Source organism: Girardinichthys multiradiatus, chromosome 18 (assembly GCF_021462225.1).
Source record: "Girardinichthys multiradiatus isolate DD_20200921_A chromosome 18, DD_fGirMul_XY1, whole genome shotgun sequence".
In the NCBI taxonomy this organism is placed as follows: Eukaryota; Metazoa; Chordata; class Actinopteri; order Cyprinodontiformes; family Goodeidae; genus Girardinichthys; species Girardinichthys multiradiatus.
The window spans coordinates 44670639-44690983 of NC_061810.1; the positions used below are offsets into that span (position 1 = coordinate 44670639).

At 40.0% G+C, this 20345-nt stretch overlaps 1 protein-coding gene across 5 annotated transcripts in view; it reads left to right on the top strand.

Moving 5' to 3' along the window:
* aplp2 (amyloid beta (A4) precursor-like protein 2) overlaps positions 1-20345 on the top strand; it is an 87411-nt gene that overhangs the window by 61779 nt on the left and 5287 nt on the right. For 2 of the 5 annotated variants that reach the window (XM_047391463.1, XM_047391467.1), the window contains 7 exons: positions 163-321; positions 4988-5116; positions 10181-10280; positions 12324-12497; positions 13124-13159; positions 18546-18628; positions 19680-19757. In XM_047391463.1, coding sequence (XP_047247419.1) covers positions 163-321; positions 4988-5116; positions 10181-10280; positions 12324-12497; positions 13124-13159; positions 18546-18628; positions 19680-19757 — 759 coding nt within the window. The remainder of the gene's footprint in view (positions 1-162; positions 322-4987; positions 5117-10180; positions 10281-12323; positions 12498-13123; positions 13160-18545; positions 18629-19679; positions 19758-20345) is intronic. The other 3 variants (XM_047391465.1, XM_047391464.1, XM_047391466.1) reach the window with 3 other exon arrangements.

Consider the following 20345-nt stretch of genomic DNA (forward strand, 5'->3'; position numbering starts at 1 on the left):
TTAGGACATTGTCTAAGTAGGGAGATGTCTAAATGAGTCTCCCTTTACATGCCCTGGAGGCAGGAAGACTGAAGCTGAGAACTACATTTTTTGTCTTTAATAGAAAAAAAATGAGTGCCACTCTATTCTTATCTGTTAATGTTTGTGGCTTTGCTTTTTTAGCACTTCCAAGCTATGGTGGAGTCCCTGGAGGAGGAGGCTGCCAGCGAGAAGCAGCAGCTGGTGGAGACTCACCTCGCCCGAGTGGAGGCTATGCTGAATGACCGCCGCCGCGTGGCCCTGGAGAACTACCTGGCTGCCCTGCAGGCCGACCCCCCCAAGGTAAGGAGAGCTCTCATTTTTGACAGGTTATCCCTTAGCTCTCTACCTCTTCATTCCAGAAGTCATAAAGTATTGGAATAATAAAATTGGTTCTGGAAAAAAACATTTGCTTCCATGCTTTTGTCTGGGTTTCGTTTTCCAGAGCATTAACATTAGAGTTGTTTTTTTTATATATATATATATTGCTCAAACAAATTAAGTGCTTTTTTAGACTAATTATACATGACAGATTAATAGAAAAAAGATCAGCTGTGCCTGCTGGGATACATTTTAATGCGAGTTTCCTCAAGATCATAGCTGACTCGGTTGTTATTTTGAGAATCTAAATAATGTTTTTAGAAAACAAGGTGGACCACCGAATTTCACTTTCCTATAAAACTCTTGCTATATTAACGAAGTTTAATGAATGAGTGGGTCTAAGTCTGCTTTTGGGTCAAAATAACTATTTGTGGTATCTGCCTACTATGAAATTAAAGTGAATACAAAAATAAGTCAATTGAGTTGTTTTTGATATCTAAGAAAATGTTTAATCTGTCAGTGAAAATCTTGCCCTCGTTATAAGTATCTGCGTGCATCAACCGCCTGTGTTGGCGGCCAAAGTTTGTGTAATTGTTGAATTGCGGGCGCCGGTTGATCAAAATCATTTCAAGGACCAAATATGGCCCTTGGATACCCCTGATTTAGATTGATTATATGACAAGATATTTGATAAGATAAACATCTGTTGTAGCAAAACAGGCTGACGGTCTTATTCATTTGAGATAATTCAACTTTATCCAAAATAAAAAACCCAAGATCATATTTCAACCTAGACATCTCATTAAAATAATAATCAGACTATTATCTTTACAGAACAAGGTTGACGTTTTATCTCGGGAGAATTACAGGTCCTTCTCAAAATATTAGCATATTGTGATAAAGTTCATTATTTTCCATAATATAATGATGAACATTTAACATTCATATATTTTAGATTCATTGCACACTAACTGAAATATTTCAGGTCTTTTATTGTCTTAATACAGATGATTTTGGCATACAGCTCATGAAAACCCAAAATTCCTATCTCACAAAATTAGCATATTTCATCCGACAAAAAAAAGAAAAGTGTTTTTAATACGAAAAACATCAACCTTCAAATAATCATGTACAGTTATGCACTCAATACTTGGTCGGGAATCCTTTTGCAGAAATGACTGCTTCAATGCGGCGTGGCATGGAGGCAATCAGACTGTGGCACTGCTGAGGTCTTATGGAGGCCCAGGATGCTTCGATAGCGGCCTTTAGCTCATCCAGAGTGTTGGGTCTTGAGTCTCTCAATGTTCTCTTCACAATATCCCACAGATTCTCTATGGGGTTCAGGTCAGGAGAGTTGGCAGGCCAATTGAGCACAGTGATACCATGGTCAGTAAACCATTTACCAGTGGTTTTGGCACTGTGAGCAGGTGCCAGGTCGTGCTGAAAAATGAAATCTTCATCTCCATAAAGCTTTTCAGCAGATGGAAGCATGAAGTGCTCCAAAATCTCCTGATAGCTAGCTGCATTGACCCTGCCCTTGATAAAACACAGTGGACCAACACCAGCAGCTGACACGGCACCCCAGACCATCACTGACTGTGGGTACTTGACACTGGACTTTTGGCATTTTGGCATTTCCTTCTCCCCAGTCTTCCTCCAGACTCTGGCATCTTGATTTCCGAATGACATGCAGAATTTGCTTTCATCCGAAAAAAGTACTTTGGACCACTGAGCAACAGTCCAGTGCTGCTTCTCTGTAGCCCAGGTCAGGCGCTTCTGCCGCTGTTTCTGGTTCAAAAGTGGCTTGACCTGGGGAATGCGGCACCTGTAGCCCATTTCCTGCACACGCCTGTGCACGGTGGCTGTGGATGTTTCTACTCCAGACTCAGTCCACTGCTTCCACAGGTCCCCCAAGGTCTGGAATCGGCCCTTCTCCACAATCTTCCTCAGGGTCCGGTCACCTCTTCTCGTTGTGCAGCGTTTTCTGCCACACTTTTTCCTTCCCACAGACTTCCCACTGAGGTGTCTTGATACAGCACTCTGGGAACAGCCTATTCGTTCAGAAATTTCTTTCTGTGTCTTACCCTCTTGCTTGAGGGTGTCAATAGTGGCCTTCTGGACAGCAGTCAGGTCGGCAGTCTTACCCATGATTGAGGTTTTGAGTGATGAACCAGGCTGGGAGTTTTAAAGGCCTCAGGAATCTTTTGCAGGTGTTTAGAGTTAACTCGTTGATTCAGATGATTAGGTTCATAGCTCGTTTAGAGACCCTTTTAATGATATGCTAATTTTGTGAGATAGGAATTTTGGGTTTTCATGAGCTGTATGCCAAAATCATCCATATTAAGACAATAAAAGACCTGAAATATTTCAGTTAGTGTGCAATGAATCTAAAATATATGAATGTTAAATTTTCATCATGACATTATGGAAAATAATGAACTTTATCACAATATGCTAATATTTTGAGAAGGACCTGTATATGAAAACTTTATGAAAACATAAAGTTTAACCCTCTTACACTCTTATGTTGAAATAATGTGACAAAGAAACTTATAGCAAAGACACCAAATTGAGACCTTGTTATCTCAAAATAATTAAATAATCAAATTGTTATAATGGCAAAATTTTATTTTGATCTTGATATATTGAGATAATTAAATAATGGAACTTGTCACAATGAAATGAGCTTTATGTCTTACTATCTCAATATATTGAGGCTGTTTAATTCTTACATGTTATTATTTCACGATAATAAAAGTGCACAACAAAACTGGATTAATATTGATGGTGACAAAATGATCTTGAAGTCGTGTTGTATTAAGACAGTTGGGTAAGGAAACTGTTGCCTCTAGAAAACAAGCTTAAGATCTTATCTCAAAATAAGAGATTAAAATATTCTGATATCAAAATGAGTTTGAGCATTTCAGAATCTTAGAGTCAAAAGAATGGGATTTTGAAACGGCATTCTTTAAATGAATAAAATGAACTTAAGATCTTGTTGGCTGAAGAGGTTGTCAAGTTGTTATCACAAAATAAGCTTGAAGCTTCTATTATTTAGGCCTTGAGAAAATAAAACGGCTATCATTAAAAATGACTTATCTCGAAATGATAATTCATTAAAATGTTAGTAAAACAAAATTAGCTTTGAAATTCATATCAAGGCTAAATTATTCTGCAGTCATTGTGAAAATATGAGATGATGACTGGAGAATAAAAATAAAAAAAAATAAAAATGTTATCAGTAAAAAACGAATCAGATCTTAAGATAATATTATGAAAACAAAATTAGCTTAACATCTTGTTATATAAGGATAGGAAAATTATTTATGACCAGGGGCCTTGTAATGTTGAGATGAGATTCGAAAGTTTATTAAATGATTACAACAAAATTAGCTTGAGGTCCTATTATGTGAAGGTAATGAAATAATAATGCTGTTCTCGCTGAAATCAAGTGAGGGTTTTTCTCAAGATAATGAGAATATGACATTTTTATCATGACAAAATTTGCCTGCAGTCATCACCTCATATATCAAGATGAGGAGGTTATAAAATGATCACAACAAAATGAACTTCTTGGCATGTCAGATAATGAGAATGTTCTCTATAAAAACAATCTGAAATCTTATCTCAGGGTAATGAGATTATGAAACAACAAAATGAGCTTGAGGTCTTCATACCTGGAGATGATGAAAGCAATCAAGCCCAAGCTGCTCTTTAAAAATGAAAAGATAAGATGTCCATGTGTTGATTAATTCATGAAGATCTTTGGGTTTTAGAGATACTGAATGAAAGCTTGCTGACTTTTGCAGGTTCATACGAATCGGTGTTTCTTGGAAGGTTGTGGTTCTGGTGAGAAAATTGGTTTGTGGACATTTTTGGAGCAGTTATTGCACAATACCAGGATCTCCTGAATAAGAAATACACCAAAAGAAGATGTGTAAAATGTAAAACAAACAGAAAACATCTCAGGCAGAAGACCAACATCTGAAGCAGGATCCGTGAAATGGGATTCACTCTGACGCGGAAGCAGACTCAGAGAGCTTCTCTTACCTTCTCATCGCTCTCCACCTGCTTTGCTTCTTCACCACTGAAACAAGCTGTCTGGAAAGCTCGTCTCTGTCTGACCTCGCTGAGCTTTATGACCTGTATTTAATTTCATATCTTGTCAAAAATTAAAAACCCTATCGAAATTCATCTCATCGTAAGAAAGACAGATTAAATCCCCAAAAAAAGCACTAAATCAATCACTTTTGAACCTAGAGCCGTAATCCCTTTGTTGTTATTTTTTAATTCCTTTCATTTCATGTTTTTTTTATCCTTTTTGCCCGCACAGTTTTGCTGTCTGCAACCACCAGTGTTGTATTTGTTTTGTAAAGGCTTGATGTAAATGTAGGATCATTATCTGACCTGAGGGCAGTGATTGTAGTTTAAGTGAGCTTCCAAATTTATGGATGTTGATTTGAAAAACAATAAGATTTTATTTTCTGTCACATGCACCAGGTTGTTTTTCACCTCATTTGGTGACAACCTTAGGCACATCTTTACGTTCCAGGCCTTCACGTGAACTGAGATCAGTCTTAGAGGTAGAATTTTTAAACTGAAAGCATGAGTCTGAAGATATTGGACCATTGCTCTGTGTCTGTTTCAGCCCCACCGTATCCTGCAAGCCCTGAGAAAGTACGTCCGCGCGGAGAACAAGGACCGCCAGCACACCATCCGCCACTACCAACACGTCCTTGCTGTGGATCCAGAAAAAGCAGCTCAGATGAAGTCTCAGGTTGGTTTTTTTAAGTTAGGTTAACTTTCTTAACTCAAAAGTGGCCTTTTTATGCTTCGTAAATCATCATTTGAGAAATCAAGTTTAACATTTTGGTATCATGACAGCCCATGTTATGAGTAGCTAATAGTCAAAGTGCAACTTTCTAATTAGCTCATTTTCTCCGGTTTATTTTCTCCAGTCTGTTTCACCAAGAAAACGTACCTGGAGTCATGAAGTATAAGTCCGTGTTCAGTTTGCTTATCTTCAATATTTTTGACTTTCAGGTGCTCTTGCACAATAAACAGCTTTTCTTCATTGCCCAATCATATTTTTCTGATCTGAATAAGTATGGTACCATGCAGGCGTGGAAACTTTGGCTTCCTCCCACATGAATGGGTGTGTGCATGGTTGTTTGTCCTGTGTGTTACCCTGCAATGGATTGACGACCTGCCCAGGTTGTACTCGTCTCTCGCCTGTAGACCGCTGGAGATAGGCACCAGCTCCCCCGTGACTCAGTATGGAAGAAGTGGGTATAGAAAATGGATGGATAGATGGATGGATGAATAGGTATGGAAGAAAATTCTATTCCCAGAAGTTGTTTCCATTAAAGTCTGTCGAAAATATCTGCCCATACATCATTGTGAACTTTTTTATTTATACTCTAAAAATGACAAAATGATCAAATCTGGATAGTAAATCTGGAAGCGTGCGCCGAGTCAATGTTGGATCTCTCCATCCTGCTCCTGATGCTGCTCAGACAGAGGTGGGATAATGATGTCTCACCCTGCTCTTCTCTGCCCTGTTTGTAAATGTGTGGGCGGCATAGAGAACGTGCGTCTCTCTGTGTCGGAGCCCAGAAGGAGGGAGGCTGTTTCATTCACTTCAGCCTGAGCTGGAGATTAACACAGCACAGGTCTTGTGTAACACTGGACTTTGGATGGAATCTCCTCCACTACATACACTCTTCTGTGTGTATTGGTGCCCTTCGACACCATTTATAGTTTTAGATAACACTGCAGATGGATGAAACAACACAAGGAGGTGGAACATGGGTATCGGGGGAGGAGTGGAGTGTTTTTATCTAGATAAATAGCAGATTTTGGAGGAGGTGAACCTCTGAGCGACATATCAAGCTGCTTTCATTTGTCTTTTCCTCAGCAAGTTTTAGTTTTTCTTCTCCTTTGTGATTCTGAGTCATGACCCAGAAGAATCTGTGCTTTATTAAACCTTTACTTTCAGGGCTTATGGCAGCTCTCGTGTGGCAATAACTTCAAATAACTGGAGCCAGCGAGATTGTTTAATACATCAGAATTTCTGCTCCCGCTATGAGATGTGTAATCTTTCATGATGAGGATTGTTTGTCAGGAAGGAGCTGGAGGCGCTGCAGCACGCTGCTAATGGCAAAGACGCTTAAGTGCCACCTGTTGCTCGTTGTGGTGCACTGCACATTAAAACATGCAGAGCTTAAAATTGGAGTTAAACACCAGTTGTCTGAGAAGAACTATTCAGGTGAATGTTGCTATATTGTGCCAGTCAGACCTTGGCAGAAGAATTGTAGAAATATGATTTCCCTGCAGACATGAGGAGGAAACAGTTGGAAATATGCAGAGTTTTGAACCTTTTCCGACACACGATGTTTCTCTGAGACTGTGATGTGGTGGTTGAAGACTGGAGCAGACAAGCTGCAGATCCTGTCATATGGGTTCAGAGGGAGAAGAATATGACATGCTGCAGCTTGTTTTATGTTGCGTGTTTGTTGCTTGAACAAGTCGTAGTTCATACTAATGAAAATGTTCCCACCTAGAGAGATAATCTCTTTGACTGTGCTGTTTGAATTTACAATGTAAAACCAGTCTGAGATCAGTCATCTGGGATCTTGGTTGTCCTGTATTAGGGATTTATTCATTTGTGGGACATCTTGCAGGCTTCTGGTCTGAAACTGATTGAGTTTTTATTTTATTTTCCATTTCTCATCTATATCTATGTCATCGCTTTTCTCTGTCTTTTTCTTAGTTGCATTGTGTTAACGGTTTGTTCAGTATTCATCCATCCATCCATCCATTCACTCAAATTTATCCATCCATCCATCCACTCAAATTCATTAAATTCAATTTCAATTCAGTTTTAGTTATATGGCGCCAATTCACAACACATCGTCTCAAGGCACTTCACAAAGTCAGGTACATACATTCCAATTAGTCCTAACCATTGAACAGTGCAGTCAGATTCAGTTATTTATTCAAATTGGATAAAAAGTTTTTCTATCTAAGGAAACCCAGCAGATTGCATCCAGTCAGTGACTTGTAGCAGTCACTCCTCCCGGATGAGCATGTAGAGACAGTGGACAGTCACTGGCGTTGACTTTGCAGCAATCCCTCATACTGAGCATGCATGTAGCGACAGTGGAGAGGAAAAACTCCCTTTTAACAGGAAGAAACCCCCCGGATAACCAGGCTCAGTGTGAGCGGCCATCTGCCACGACCAACTGGGGGTTTGAGAGAACAGAGCAGAGACACAAAGAAACACTGATCCAGGAGTACTTTCTATGGGAAGGAAAAGTAAATGTTAATGGATGTAGCTCCTTTAGTCGTTTCACCTAGAAAGAAAGAACAGATAAACTCTGAGCCAGTTGTCAAGGTTAGAGTCTGAAAGAGAGCACATAGAGTTAGTTACAGTAAAAGCTCAATCAACCGCCATGTCTAGGAGAGAGAAAGGGTTAAACACTAAAAGACAGGGCCATGTGGATCATCGGTAGAAGGTGAGCATTAAGTTGTTGCCAGCAGAAGCTTGGACGATGCCCATCTCCAGAAAGGTGTCACAGGCAGACACAGAGCCAGGCCAGGTGTAGCTTCTAGGAAGAGAATAGAGAGAACAAAGTTCAAAGCTGAAATAACAGCAAATAATGCAGAATTGGAGAGTAGTGTGAGAATGTCGCGAAGACGGTGAAAGTGGTCGTTATGTCCTCCAGCAGGCTAAGCCTATAGCAGCATAACTACACAGATGGTTTCAGTTCAGATTATTTAGTTAAACGGCGCTTATTTACAACAATGTCGTTTCAAGGCACCCCACAAAGGGTCCCACTGATGGTCATTGTTATACTAAAAACTACAAGGATTGGGATACCTCTCTCTGTCAGGCTATTTATAATCATTGGAAAAGAGAAGGGGTCATACATTTATCCATCCATCCATCCACTCAAATTTAGCCATCCATCACTTCATCCATCCACTAAAATTGATCCATCCATCCATTCAAATGTATTTATCCATCCATCCATCCACTCAAATTTTACCATCCAACTAGCATATTTATCCATCTATCCACCCATTCATCATCCATCCATCCGCTCAAATTTAGCCATCCATCCACTCAAATTTATTCATCCATTTATCCATCCACTCAAATTTAGCCATCCATCACTTCATCCATCCACTACAATTTATCCATCCATCCATCCATCCACTCAAATGTATTCATCCATTCACTCAAATTTATTCATCCATCCACTCAAATGTATTTATCCATCCATCCATCCATCCACTCAAATGTATTCATCCATTCACTCAAATTTATTCATCCATCCACTCAAATGTATCTATCCATCCATCCATCCACTCAAATGTATCCATCCATCCACTCAAATTTAGCCATCCATCATACATTCATCCATTCACTCAAATTTATCCATCCATCCACTCAAATTTAGCCATCCATCACTTCATCCATCCACTCAAATGTATCCATCCATCCACTCAAATTTAGCCATCCATCACTTCATCCATCCACTCAAATTTATCCATCCATCCGCTCAAATTTAGCCATCCATCATACATTCATCCATTCACTCAAATTTATCCATCCATCCACTCAAATGTATCTATCCATCCATCCATCCACTCAAATGTATCCATCCATCCACTCAAATTTAGCCATCCATCACTTCATCCATCCACTCAAATTTATCCATCCATCCGCTCAAATTTAGCCATCCATCATACATTCATCCATTCACTCAAATTTATCCATCCATCCACTCAAATTTATCCATCCATCCATACATCAGAATCAGAATCAGAAAAGCTTTATTGCCAAGTACGTTTTTGGACATACAAGGAATTTGTTTTGGCGTAGTCGGTGCAATACAGTACAAATTAAACAGTATAAACATATCTACAATATAATATAAATATATGTGCACAGTTTTAAGTGAGTGAGAGTAAGTATAGAGCAGTATAAGATGCAAGAGCAATACAACAGTGCAGATGATCAGTGTGCAAGTATGGCAGTACATACATACTATATCAACTTTGGAAGTTTATCCTGGACCAGTAGGAAACCTTTTCAAGAAGAATGTGTCGGAGTGCTGAATCAAGAGGCTGTGCTGCAGCGCATTTACAGCCAGTGGTGATATGCATGTCAGATAAAGGAGCAGGGCAAGTGGTATTATTACCTCTGCAGGAAATGCAGAAGCAGGACATTTTCTTGTAGGTTTGCTGATGAAAATCAAGTCGTGTTTGAGAATAATGATGCATTGTTCCACTGAGCAAAGAAAGTTCAAATGTTGTTTTTTTTTCTTTTTTAGAAAAGGCAGTTCAACCCAAGAAAATAATCAAGATCTCAATCAAGCTGAAAAATTATGGTGAAGAAAATAGTGCATGACAAGAATCCCTCCTGCAGAGCTGCTCTGTCAGCTGCTGTGTGAGGATGTTGCAACGGGATTGATGAAACATATCATTCTTTTACCGCTTGATGCTGATTTTTATTTTTTTCTTCCTCCTAATGTAGGTAATGTCAGGGGTTTTAGTATGAATTTGATGAGCAACCATTTAAATGCCTGATTCAGATGTCTTTATCTTAATAAAAGCCTCTACCTGGGTTTTGTATTTTTAATTTCCTCCGTTAGGGAAAAATCTAAAATGAATTGTAGGTGTTTGCCTTTGAAAACCTGCATTAAATGATCAAACATCTGCAGGGGAAAACACATTACTGTGGGTTGTATGAAGAGCAGCAACATCAGTTAAAACGCCATAAATCAGTATTCTGTTTGCTTGGCGTCTTATTTTTCTGCTTTCCCGATGTCAGGTGATGACCCACCTGCGGGTGATCGAGGAGAGGATGAACCAGAGTCTATCTCTGCTCTACAAAGTACCTTACGTGGCCGAGGAGATTCAGGATGAAATTGGTGAGTTGCGTTCAGTCGAAGACCCTCAGGCAGCCTGCAGGAGAATGAAGTGAAATGAAATTCACACTCCTGTCAGATAAATCCAATACATTTCATTCTGCGGCTCACATGGATTTTCTTTTTATCTGAAGCAAACTGGATTTACTTTTTACAAAATGAAATGCAAATACAAGCAAGGACCAGAAGGTTGGTTTAAACATCTGACTGTGATCCAATTATTCAGAACCACATGAGCATTGTCTTATCTTCAGCCACGAGCTTGTAGTGAAAAATTTTACAAAGACGCCTTCCTTCCGTTTTTAAGTCCAATCCTCTCCCGAGCTCTCACTTTCACGCCTAACTATTTATCCCAGTTTCAGAATTTTAAAATGTTCTTCTGATTTCTCTGCTTTATTTGAAAGGAAACGGGGTGTAAAGTTAAGGCATAAATTAAAGCTGAGTTACTGAAATGACAGAACTGGGTCACAGCTTTCACTGAGCCGTGTTCGTTTGGGATATACAGAGCAGAGTTATGTGAAAAACAGCTTTCAGAGAAATACTAATTGGTAGTTAGCAGAAACAGAAGCTGTCACCACTCTTAGAAAATGAGAAAACAGTGGCTGGTGGCGCTCTTCTTGGTTTCTGCAGTTTCAGTCAGAAGTCTGTAAACACTCACCATAGGCATGAATATTAATTTGGGGCTAATATTGATTTATTTGAACCTTCTTTTTCTTGAGCGGAATAATTATACGACTGAAGGGAAATTTCAAAACAAGAACCCGTTGCACAAGTTTGAATTTATGGTGAATTTTCTCCAATCGGCTCAGGATCAAAATGATACATGCAGGCTCAAAGCTGAAACTTAAAGGTTAAGGTCTATTACTTCTTGTTGGTGATAATGATTGACTGCAGCTGGTAGTTTGTCTCTGCCTGCAAGAAAATGTTTTGTTTGACAGCACAGATGCTCAGAACAATGGGCAAGTCCAAATGAACACCATAGAGATCTAAGAAGAAAAACTGCAGTTTTATATTAAAAAACGTCTCTCACAGCCTTTCATAAACAGCAGCAGGTTCCAAGATTATCAGTTTAAAAACCTGTATATAAATACAAGTTATTCAGATGTGTCACTACTTTACTAAGGTTTGAGAGAAAACCCAAACTGTCAACCAAGGGCTAAAATAAGTTTCATAAGATGTTTAAGAGCAACCCAGGAACCAGGAAGGAAACTGCTGGAACTTCAGTGTCTCCGTCCTCCATGAGGCTGGTTTAACACCACCACAGACACCTTCAAGCTGGCCAGACATTTTCAGCTGTCTACCTGGACAAACCAAAAGCAGAAGAGACAAAGGCAAAACCTAAAAACACTGTAGCAAGTGTCAAGCATGGTGGTGGCAGCATCATGCTATGGGACTGTGATGCCTTATATTTACAAAAGCTTAGGTTATGTTACAATCAATAAATCAGACACTCTTTATTTATGAAGCACTTTTCAGCATGACAATAACCACAGAAGATGCTTTATAAAAGATAAAAACAGGAGGCAATGAGAGACAAACAATAAAAACAAAAGACAAAACTAATGAGTCAAATCAGGATAAAGATGCTGATGTTGGTTTAGCAGCTATGATGATGATGATGAGGAAGATGATGAAGATAAATTCTTTAATAAATTTAATCGATAAATTAAACTAAATTCTGCTTTTATTTGCAACATCTGGTAAGAAGGTTTATTAATCACAGTAATACAATGAAAAAATATGTATATAAAATAAAATGACTTGATATCAGAAGAGTTATAATTAGTGGAGGAATCAATTAAATTTGGAATAACTGTTCTCACTACACGTTTTTGCTGTTTGATTTAAATTCTTGAAGCTGCTTTTAAAATGCAGTTACAAAAAAAAGCACTATTATTATTATTATTAGGGGGTTAAAGAGGATTATCATTGGCCTTGAAAATGCTTAAAAAGTGTCTGAATGTCCCTTTATGAAACATGAAAGAATTCCTGACTCCAATTTTCCTGTTGCCGCTTTATTTGAGTTTGTCATAAATTTTCTTTCAGACGAGCTGCTCCAGGAGCAGAAGGCCGACATGGAGCAGTTCCTGTCCTCCATCTCTGAATCACAGCCCGACGTCACCGTGTCGTCAGAGGAGAGCGTGGAAGTCCCCGTCTCTGAGGGCAAGCCCTACCGGCCCATCCAGGTCACCTCTCTGGGGTCCCGCTCAGAGCCAGAAGGTATGCAGCATGACGAACAGCACTGTTGCTGCAGGTACAAAAGGTCACACAGAAGTTTCTGAAGGGCTCTGGTGACGCAGCACAGTGGAGCCGCTGCCCACTGACAGAGGAAAGCTCCCAGTGTGTTGTTTACTGATGTGAACGTGTTGTGGAGTCGAGGCGTGAGGCTTATCAGTGCCTGCATGTTTCCCTGAGGCCGAGCCTTTAACACAGCTTCACTGTTGAGATTAAACTGAGCTGTACCCAGTCGCTTCAGGGGAAAATGAACAGTTTGGACTGTTTTCATCATATTTGTGCCAAACAAAAGACTGAATCCTTAAGGAGGGAGACAAATGATGGATGGAATATTTCCAGCAAGAAGGAAGGCAAATTACAATGAAACCCCCGAAGAGCGTTTAAGACACGAGCCAGCAGCCCAGAGGGCTCAGACAGGGTGTGCCAAATTGGAAACTTCTTCTGTTTTTAATTCTCTAATTTATTTTCCTGCTCCTCCCTGCTCAGCTTTTTGGTCAATCAGTTAACAGAGCTTGATAATCCTGCCTTTTCTCTTCTCACCTAAGTTTTCTCTCTTCTCTCCGTCCCTTTTCTGATCTTCTGTTTTTCTGTTGGTCATTTCTAACGTCAAGGCGACCTATCAGACTCCCCACGTGCCTTCAAGAAAGGTGGGTGCCTCTGTTGCGTCTTGTTTTCCTCATCCAAATAAACCATTTGCATTTACCTTTTTTCCTTTGCTTTTCTTCTCCCTTTGACCCTTTCTTACTGACCACCCTGGTTTTATCACTTATTTTTTGGCTTTTGTTCTTTTGTTTTCCTCACACATTTGGATTATCACCTCATGCTTTGTAGAAAAGCTGGTAGCTTTAACATCCCCTCTCAGAAAGACCTTTCACTCTGTGGATATTGTTCTCACCAGCAGTCTAGAATCTAATAGGAGCTGTGAAATGTCATGTGCCTCTCTAAACTCCGTGTTCAAACTGCTTACCCACACCCAGAAATAAACTCATGTAGTTTTTCCTACAAATACAGAAACTAGGGCAGACAGAAATTTAAAATCACCCCTACCTTCCTTAAACGTCCTAATACCTAAGACACCAAGTCAAGTCAAGTTTATTTATATAGCGCTTTTCAGCAACAAGGCACTCAAGGTGCTGTACACAAGGAAAAACATTACAATGATACAGAAAATCAAACAACAGAGGTAATTTAAAAAAAATAAAGAGAATAGAACGATGGATATAAAAAGGAAAGGAAAATTGGACTGAAAACGTAACCAATAATGTTTAGATAACACTTTCAAAGGCCACTCTAAACAAATAAGTTTTTAGTCTTGATTTAAAGCAACTTAGGGTTTCGACGCTTTTACAGTTTTCTGGCAGTTTATTCCAGATTAGTGGAGCATAAGAACTAAAAGCTGCTTCTCCATGTTTGGTTCTGGTTCTGGGTATGCAGAGTAGATTTGACCCAGAAGACCTGAGAGGTCTGGGTGGTTGGTACACTGACAACAAGTCTGTAATGTATTTTGGTGCTACGTTATTCACCATTTATAGACTAACAGAAGTATTTGAAAATCTATTCTCAGAGCTACAGGGAGCCAGTGTAGGGACTTTAGAACCGGGGTGATGTGCTCCACTTTCTTAGTTCTAGTGAGGACGTGGGCAGCAGCGTTCTGGATCAACTGCAACTGACACCGTTGCAGTAATCAATTCTACTAAAGATGAACGCATGAGTTAGTTTTTCAAGGTCCTGCTGAGACATTAGTCCTTTACATGTGCAATAATCAATAAAGATTATTTAATAATTAATTTAATCCTGGAGATGTTCTTTAGGTGATAGAAGGCCGACCTTGTTACTGTCTTTATGTGCCTCTGAAGGTTCAGGTCTGAGTCCATCACTACACCCAGGTTTCAAGTCTGACTGGTGGTTTCTAGCTGTATTAACTGAAGCTGTGTGCTAACTTTTAAATGCTCTTCCTTTGGTCCAAAGATTATTACTTCAGTTTTGTTTTGATTCAGGTGAAGGAAATTTTGGACCATCCATGCATTGATTTCTTCTAAGCATTTACCCAGCGCTTGAATGGGTTCATGGTCACCTGGTGACATCGTAACGTATAGCTGTGTGTCGTCTGCATAGTTATGATAACTTACGTTGTTGTTTATTAAAATCTGAGTTAGGGGGAGCATGTAGATATTGAATAGGAGGGGCCCTAAGATGGACCCTTGGGGAATGCCACATGTGATTTTTGTGCTCTCTGATGTAAAGTTACCTACTGACACAAAAAAGTCCCTGTCCTTCAAGTGGGATTTAAACCAGTTGAGTGCTGTACCAGAAAGGCCGACCCAGTTTTCCAGGCGCTCTAATAAAATGGAGGGATCAACAGTGTCGAATGCTGCACTAAGGTCCAATAATACCAGCACTGTGGTACTTCCACAGTCTGCATTTATACAGATGTCTTTGAACACCTTGGCAAGAGGAGTCTGTGTACTGTGGTGAGCAGGAAGCCTGACTGGAAGACATCAAAGCGGTTGGTCGTTGTTAGGAAGTTGTTTAACTATTGAAACACAGCTTTTTCAATAATCTTACTGATGAAGGGGAGGTTTGATATAGGCCTTTAGTTCTGTAGTAGCAGCTTTTCCAAGTTGCTCTTTTTCAATAGAGGTTTGATAATTGCTGTTTTCAGGGCCTGGGGGAAAACAACTGACAAAAGGGACGCGTTTATTATTTGTGTTAAATCAGATGTTGTTACAGGCAAAGCTTTCTTAAGGAAAGCTTCCAGGTAGCTGGACCAGGCATTCAAGGACCTGGAGAACTATTGATGAGGACTGCCTGTAAAGATTCCAAGAACGTTCAGCTACCTGGAAGGAAAATATATTGATATAATTGTTTGAGTCAGTGATCAATGCAATCCTCATACTTCCAATTGCTGCAAACCAAGAAAAAAGTTGCCCACTTAGTTTGGGGCAGTGGGATGTCTTAGGAAATTGACTTTTTTAATTTCTCCTATTGATTACCTTTTATTTGTGGTGTAAAAGCAGCCATTTTTCAAACAAATTGTTGCCTTTTCTACACTGTGTGTAATTTGCAGCCCAGTCAGGAAACAGCATAACAGATGAGGATTGGATGATTCAAGACTCCAGACTTTTGCAGGGTTCTGTAGATGCAGACCTTTTCTGTCGATGCAGACTTTGTGATTTTATACCACCTACTAACTGTTACTTCTAAATGCACTATGAATACTTTTTGCTGTTGTTATTTTAGGGTATTCATACTGCCTGAACCTTTTTTCCGCATTCATCATCAACGTATTTGGCTGACAAAAAGTTGTGTATATTTGTGGGGAACGAGGAAAAGGATGCATAGTTTTCAATATTTTTTTACAGATTAAAATCTCAAAAGGGTGGTGTTCATTCATATTTCATGCCATTAAATCAATACCTTGTAGAAGCGTATTTTGCTGCAATTACAGTCTTTCAGGGTATGTCTTTGCCAGCTTTGCACATCTGCAGATTTGCAACCCTTCATGTTTTCAAAAGAAAGCTCATGTTCCGTCAGACTGAAAGGAAAGCATCAGTGAACATCAATTTTTATGTCTTGCCACAGATTCTCATTGTATTTATCTCTAGACTTTGACTGGGCCATTCTAACAGATTAATATGCTTTGATCTAAACCATATTATTGTAGCCCGGACTGGTTTGTTTAGGGTTGTTGTTGGAAGGGAAACATTCACATTGGTCTTTTCCAGTCTAGCTTGTTCTCTTGCTGGGTTGCCTTGTATTGAGCATCAACCATGTGGATGCATTTTTCACCACATGGTTGGTCCACTACGGGTTATGTACAGTGCTGTCTGACGCTTCTCCATAACTTTAGTGCTGACCTGTCCTCGGTCCCTGCTGTGATCCTGTGTATTTATTCTAAATTAAAATTTCACACAGGTGGACCTTATTAACTAGGTGTATTTTCAAGGCAACTGTCAGATTAAAAGGGGGGCTGAATGCAAATGCATGTTTATAAAACGTTATAAAAACCGATTATTGGTTTAAAAAGAAGATTAAAATTCAATAGGTATGATTACTCTATAAAACACTATATAGGTCTTACTAACAAGATTTACTTTTACTGTGAAAATATTGTGCATATTCCTCTTACACAGATATTAATTTGTACTAACAGAAAAATGATCAAAGAAAGCCTGATGGCATTATTATAGCTGAATACTTGTCATAATAGTTCAATAAATAACTTTAATAGTTGTCACATTTTCTGCACATTTTATAGTATTAATTGTTTAAATTCCTACGCCACTCTATATGCAGACGGCAGGTCTCATTGTTTTCAGAGTGTCGTTGCAGCTGCCTGAGCACCATGCACACCCTGCAGGGACTGAATCTCCTCAACTTATTAGTGTATATCCTTGTCCTAATTATTTCACATGCAGGTATATTTACAGGTCCTTCTCAAAATATTAGCATATTGTGATAAAGTTCATTATTTTCCATAATGTCATGATGAAAATTTAACATTCATATATTTTAGATTCATTGCACACTAAGTGAAATATTTCAGGTCAACGTTCTCTTCACAATATCCCACAGATTCTCTATGGGGTTCAGGTCAGGAGAGTTGGCAGGCCAATTGAGCACAGTGATACCATGGTCAGTAAACCATTTACCAGTGGTTTTGGCACTGTGAGCAGGTGCCAGGTCGTGCTGAAAAATGAAATCTTCATCTCCATAAAGCTTTTCAGCAGATGGAAGCATGAAGTGCTCCAAAATCTCCTGATAGCTAGCTACATTGACCCTGCCCTTGATAAAACACAGTGGACCAACACCAGCAGCTGACACGGCACCCCAGACCATCCCTGACTGTGGGTACTTGACACTGGACTTCTGGCATTTTGGCATTTCCTTCTCCCCAGTCTTCCTCCAGACTCTGGCATCTTGATTTCCGAATGACATGCAGAATTTGCTTTCATCCGAAAAAAGTACTTTGGACCACTGAGCAACAGTCCAGTGCTGCTTCTCTGTAGCCCGGGTCAGGCGCTTCTGCCGCTGTTTCTGGTTCAAAGGTGGCTTGACCTGGGGAATGCGGCACCTGTAGCCCATTTCCTGCATACGCCTGTGCACGGTGGCTCTGGATGTTTCTACTCCAGACTCAGTCCACTGCTTCCGCAGGTCCCCCAAGGTCTGGAATCGGCCCTTCTCCACAATTTTCCTCAGGGTCCGGTCACCTCTTCTCGTTGTGCAGCGTTTTCTGCCACACTTTTTCCTTCCCACAGACTTCCCACTGAGGTGCCTTGATACAGCACTCTGGGAACAGCCTATTCGTTCAGAAATTTCTTTCTGTGTCTTACCCTCTTGCTTGAGGGTGTCAATAGTGGCCTTCTGGACAGCAGTCAGGTTGGCAGTCTTACCCATGATTGGGGTTTTGAGTGATGAACCAGGCTGGGAGTTTTAAAGGCCTCAGGAATCTTTTGCAGGTGTTTAGAGTTAACTTGTTGATTCAGATGATTAGGTTCATAGCTCGTTTAGAGACTCTTTTAATGATATGCTAATTTTGTGAGATAGGAATTTTGGGTTTTCATGAGCTGTATGCCAAAATCATCCGTATTAAGACAATAAAAGACCTGAAATATTTCAGTTAGTGTGCAATGAATCTAAAATATATGAATGTTAAATTTTCATCATGACATTATGGAAAATAATGAACTTTATGAGAAGGACCTGTACATTAAAAAAATCTGTTAGTGGAGAATAACCATGGTTTATTGACAGATTGCATAAATCTGGATTTTTACAGGCACATCTCTAGCTTGAGAGGGCCTTTGTAGCGGAGCAGTGTTGTGTTCACAGTCCTTTCTCTGTGCTAAATGGGAGAAAGGGTTTTGTTGTCACCAGTGCACTGAGGAGACTGATGCAACAGTTGTGACGAAAGGATCTTGGATGCCTTTGTGCAGCTGTCCACCACCAACATTACCACCCCTGTTTGTCTGTTTGTTTTGTCTGTTTGTGCCTGTCTGGCGTTGCTGACCGAGCCCCTTTTACCTTCTCCAGGCTCCGCCATGGCTGGTCTGGACGGTCTGATCGGTGCAGAGGAGAGAATCATTAACAGCAAGCCGAAGATGGGAGAAAACGTGGTAAGTGTTTCGTCATCCAGATAATGCTTCTGCGACCTGAAAGCAGCTTTGCTAAAGCTAAACACAGGACAGACTCTAGACAGGTTAATTTATTTGCCCAGATCTCTGTGAGGCGCAGAGGATGATTGAGATGACTGAGACTACCAGGCGCTTTCACACGGTTCTCTTAATTTCAGCTTTTACTTTGATGGATTATTCCAGTAACTGTGTTGTCATAGTTACATCTGTCTCACTCTGGGTTATTTGCGTGTCTGTGTGTGGCTTCCTCCAGCCAGCCTTCATGCAAATTGGCTCCACGCTCTGTTCGGCAGTCACTGCATCTCACTTTCTTTCGCCAAACTTGCCAGGCCTCCTCAACGATTTTCAAACCATGTTTGGCCTCTGATTGTGTCCTGTGCTCTGCATGCTAAACCAACACCCAGCGATGACGCTGCATGTTTGTGTGCATGATCAGGATTATGAGTGCATGAGGTTTTTTTGCTTGTATCTGGGAAGGCTGTTTTTCTGAGATAGAGCAATCTGATGGTGAAATTACCCAATTGGTGTGACACCTAAAAACATTTTCTTGAGCATTATATAGAATCTGGATTGTTCTTTCTCTGCAAAAAGCAGATTTGTACTTCTTTCTGTCTCCTGAAAGCACTGTCTGTGTCCCTCTGATTCAATGATGAGATGCTGATGGTCTGTTTACTGTATGGCTGAAATAATATACAGTGGATATAAAAAGTCTAGAGGGAGGGAGGGAGGGAGTTTGGAAAGGAACTGACTTTTAATTTTTACATCACAAATATCCAACATTGTAAGCGGGGTGTGTAGACTATTAAATCCACTGCATGTTATTAATTCTTGCAACACCCCTCCCTCTCTCCTTCCAGTTTGAACAACAAAACTTCAAGCGTATCATCACCTAAACGCTTGCTGCACATTCACACTCTCTTGCTTTCCTGCCTCTCCATTTCTGTCTAAAGAAACCCAAATTATTACACACACACACACACACACACACACATTGTTGTGAGTGTAACATGGGCTCCCCTGTCTTTGTTGACAGGTGATTGATGAGTCCCTGGATGTTAAAGAAGTGGTTTACAGTGCTGAGAGAGTCAGCGTTATGCATGGTGATGAGCTGGTGAGTATAGCGCCACCCTCCTCCGGGCTCTCTGGGAAACTATAGCTATCAGCAGTTGGGAGAAGGTGAAAGGAGGAGGAGAGTGTAGGAGTGTGCAACGAAACTACGTTTTAGCAGACCCTCTTTATACCCCTCTTTTGTTGTGTTAAAGTTTTCTGTTCAAGCTAAAAAAAACAACTTGTCATTCCTGCATGGGAGCATGTTTGTTTTGTGAATGTACCTGAATGTACACATAAAAAAACCAACAGAAACTGACATGGCTCAGTTTTTGTGGGGGAATGAGCAGTGAGAAATTCCCCAGCAGCTGTCCACATATGATCAGACTGTGTCATATGTGCCAAATTAAAATCAAAACCGGGTTGTGGCACAACAGCTCAGATATGATCAGCTCCAGCATCGAAACTATTTTCTCTTGAGGTTCTTCAGGTCATTCATGTTAAGTCTCAATTAATTTAGGAATAGAGAATGGTGATTTGGGGGTTGGATTTATCGTTTTCATCGTTTTGGGCCATAAAATATGCTAAATTACACATGAAATAGTAGAGAATGAATTATAAACAAATGCTTGTTAACCACTACATGATAAAG